This window comes from Poecilia latipinna, unplaced genomic scaffold (assembly GCF_001443285.1).
Source record: "Poecilia latipinna isolate Pla-1442-1.1 unplaced genomic scaffold, P_latipinna-1.0 Scaffold1233, whole genome shotgun sequence".
Lineage (NCBI taxonomy): Eukaryota > Metazoa > Chordata > Actinopteri > Cyprinodontiformes > Poeciliidae > Poecilia > Poecilia latipinna.
This window is the reverse complement of record NW_015113849.1, coordinates 99,495-102,594: the sequence shown is the minus strand read 5'-3', so window position 1 is coordinate 102,594 and position 3,100 is coordinate 99,495. Positions and strand designations below refer to the sequence as shown.

At 42.4% G+C, this 3,100-nt stretch overlaps 1 protein-coding gene across 1 annotated transcript; it reads left to right on the top strand.

Annotated features, from left to right (window-relative positions):
• Positions 1-543: 543 nt before the first annotated feature.
• szl (sizzled) lies at positions 544-2,777 on the top strand. Its single transcript, XM_015054176.1, has 4 exons — positions 544-1,643; positions 1,730-1,896; positions 2,013-2,105; positions 2,210-2,777. The coding sequence occupies exons 1-4, from the start codon at positions 1,300-1,302 to the stop codon at positions 2,518-2,520; spliced, it is 915 nt and encodes a 304-aa protein (XP_014909662.1). The 5' UTR covers positions 544-1,299; the 3' UTR covers positions 2,521-2,777.
• Positions 2,778-3,100: the final 323 nt, after the last annotated feature.

Here is a 3,100-nt window from a genome sequence, read left to right as displayed (position 1 = left end):
GGGGGTTTTCAATTTGGGGTTTTTGCTTTTTATTAGTGTGTTTTTTTTAGTTTTTTTTATTTTTTTTTTTTTTTTTTTTTTTTTTTTTTTTCATTTAGACTTTGAGTCACATCTGACAGCTTAACAGCTTATTATATAGTCACCTTATTAGAGTTCACCACAGGGTAATAAGTACAGCTTTTTACAAAGTAGTAATGAAAAACAGCAACATAGTGACCAAGAAACACAAGAAAGGCCATGGATGGAGTCATGGAAACTATTGGAGGTTGCAAAACAAGATCCTAGACAATTCACAAAGCCCTGTTCAATCTATAATCAAAAATTACCGTTGAGTACTATGCCACAACTCCAAACCTATTCATGGCTGTCCCCCAAAGCTGAGAGAACCAGTCAGCTAAAAGTCCTTTAGTAACTGAAGGAGCTGCAGAGGCGGGATAATCTCACAGTTTGGGCTCAAGCCACCTCAACCATGTGTGATCTGGTCATATGAGACCAAAACTGAGCTATTTTTGACAGCACTGCACATCACTCCGATCACATTAATTTTTTTTAGCAGGGAAGCTGCTAGGCTATGTTATTCCTCAGGATCCTGTCGTAGGTTAAAGTGAGAGGCCCCTGTGTTAGTCTGTCGCACAAAATTCAATTTAAGTACATTATAGGTTTGTGGTCTTGACATACTCAAATGACTTGAGTCTTTAAAATTGTAAGCAATGCCTCACTGTATATAATGAGGCCTTCTTATTTCACCGGGCCTAGGCATAAAACTTAGCATCCATAACGGCCATTGAGTCTGTAACAAAAACATATTTTATTTTAAATGTACAGCTAGTTGGACAAATGATTCGGGTTGTAAATGACTACTGGAAACCCTGTAATTTTGAAGCCAAAAAGTCATTAAAAAAAACTTTTTTTTTTTTTTTTTTTTTTGAAATTCTGAAAATTTCTGATTCATTCCAAAAATGTAAGCCTCCAGGGGCATAAATCAGAGTGTAGCACATGTTGGTTCAGTAGTGCTATGCTCTGTTTTTTTGTCGCCCTCTTCAAACTTTCGAAGCCAGTGAAGCGGATTGCTGTGGCTGCTCTTCACTCAGTGAAACCTGGGGTGTGATCGCCCATCGTCGCCCTCCCCCGTCTCACACACCCTCCATCTGCTCGCTGCCTCCTTTCTGTCTGCAGTAATCACAAAACAAGCCGTTGTCTCCAAACACATCGTCTCTATGTCTTTTGATAGGTAGTTGATAACAGACTCGCTGGCTGATTTGAGCTGGCCCACCTTGCTGTATATAAGAGGAGAAGCTCATGAGAGGGGCAAGCAAGCGACTCCTCTCGTCCTCCTGTGTGCTCCCGGGACTTTGTCAGCTTTTCCTTATGGCTGCTCTCTTGGCTGTAGCTCTGTTTGCGTCTCCTTTACTGGCATTCGACCTGGGCCAGTCCACTCGGTGCGTTACCATCCCCAACCAGATGAAAGTCTGCAAAGACGTCGGATATTCTGAGATGAGGCTGCCAAACTTTTTAGGCCACAGCAGCCTTGAAGGAGAGGTGGTGCCACGCTCTGAGGACTGGAGGCCCCTGCTGCAGACCGGCTGCCATCCTCAAGCCCAAGCCTTCCTCTGCTCCATCATTGCACCCGTCTGTCTCGACACGTAAGTTTTTGGGGTTTTTTTAGCTTTTCAAAAAAATTCAGTTTTTTTGTAATTGCAGTAAATAATTTTTTCTCTCTCTCCCTCAGCTTCATCCAGCCTTGTCGTAGTCTGTGTGTGGCAGTGAGGGACAGCTGTGCCCCAGTGCTCGCCTGCCAGGGACATCCGTGGCCCGAGGCTCTCAACTGTGACCGCTTTCCTGCTGAGGAAGACATGTGTCTAACCCCCCTTGCAAAATTCAGCCACTTTATGAAAGGTGACGAGCATAAAATTACATTTTCAATCTGTCATTTTAATGCTCTTCCTAATGCCTCCTATTCCTGTCAACAATTAGTAAAAATACTTTTTTTTTCTTTCTTTTTGAATTGGCAGACTTGCCAAAAGCTGTTTGCCAGAAGTGTCCTTCTGTGGAAGTGGCTCCTGCAATGAAAACAGTAATCGGTGCTTTTTGTCATCATGACTTTGGTAGGATTCCAGATTCTGTCAAAGAACTCAAAATGCACTTTGTTGATTTTATATCAGATCCTCAGTTTTTTCCCCAGATGTTGACGTCCTTCTGTCCTCCACAGCCGTCACCGCTAAACTCCACCGCCTTCGCCACCCCGCAGGGGAGCCGGAGTTCCAGGTCGAGGGCCATGTGGAGTTTATCCGCCAGGGCCCTCTGTTGCCTTACGACACTCAGCATCTCCTTCGGGATTGGCTCCTTATCAACCTGAGCTGCGCCGGCGCCCTGGTTCGTCCGGGCCGCTCGCAGCTCTACGTGCTGACCGGTTCTGTGCAGCCTGACGGCAGCTTCGCTCTCGTTCGTTTCTTCCCCTGGCACAAAAAAGACACAGGCATCGCACTGGCAACCCGCAAATGGAAACATCACAGATGTTGAAATACGTTCATACAAACTGTATTACTCTCGTCACTAATTTACTTCTCAGCTTTTTCTGTCTGTATGCTGTAATATTATGCACTAGGACCTGTAAATAGTACTAAGTGTAAATTCATATATTTTATTTTCTTGGAGGATACTGATGTATTTATCACATTTTTTATGTTTTGTACAAACACGGCAAAATATTTTATACCTTGAATGATGTGTAATATTTTAAATGGTTTGTGTCCTTCAGCAAATGCTGTTCTGGTCATAAGTTTGCGTGCACTCATCAGCATGAATGTCATTTTTAACTTTTATAATTCTAAACTCCAAAAAAACAATTATAGTCTTTTTATGGCTAGAAAGTTGCTTGCAATGTCCAAAACGAGGGTGCAAAGTAAAGAGGTTTAGGGGTTATGATTTATTGTGGCTTACTTTGGCGTGCCACAAGGAGGGGTTATTGGTCCAGAATTATTTCTTGCATTATACAAATACCTTTTCTAGTGTTACTACAGATATAATTAAATATATATTTGCAGATGAGACTAATTTAGTTTGCTATTGTAAAAACTTCTAAAAGTCACGTTTTGTGCAA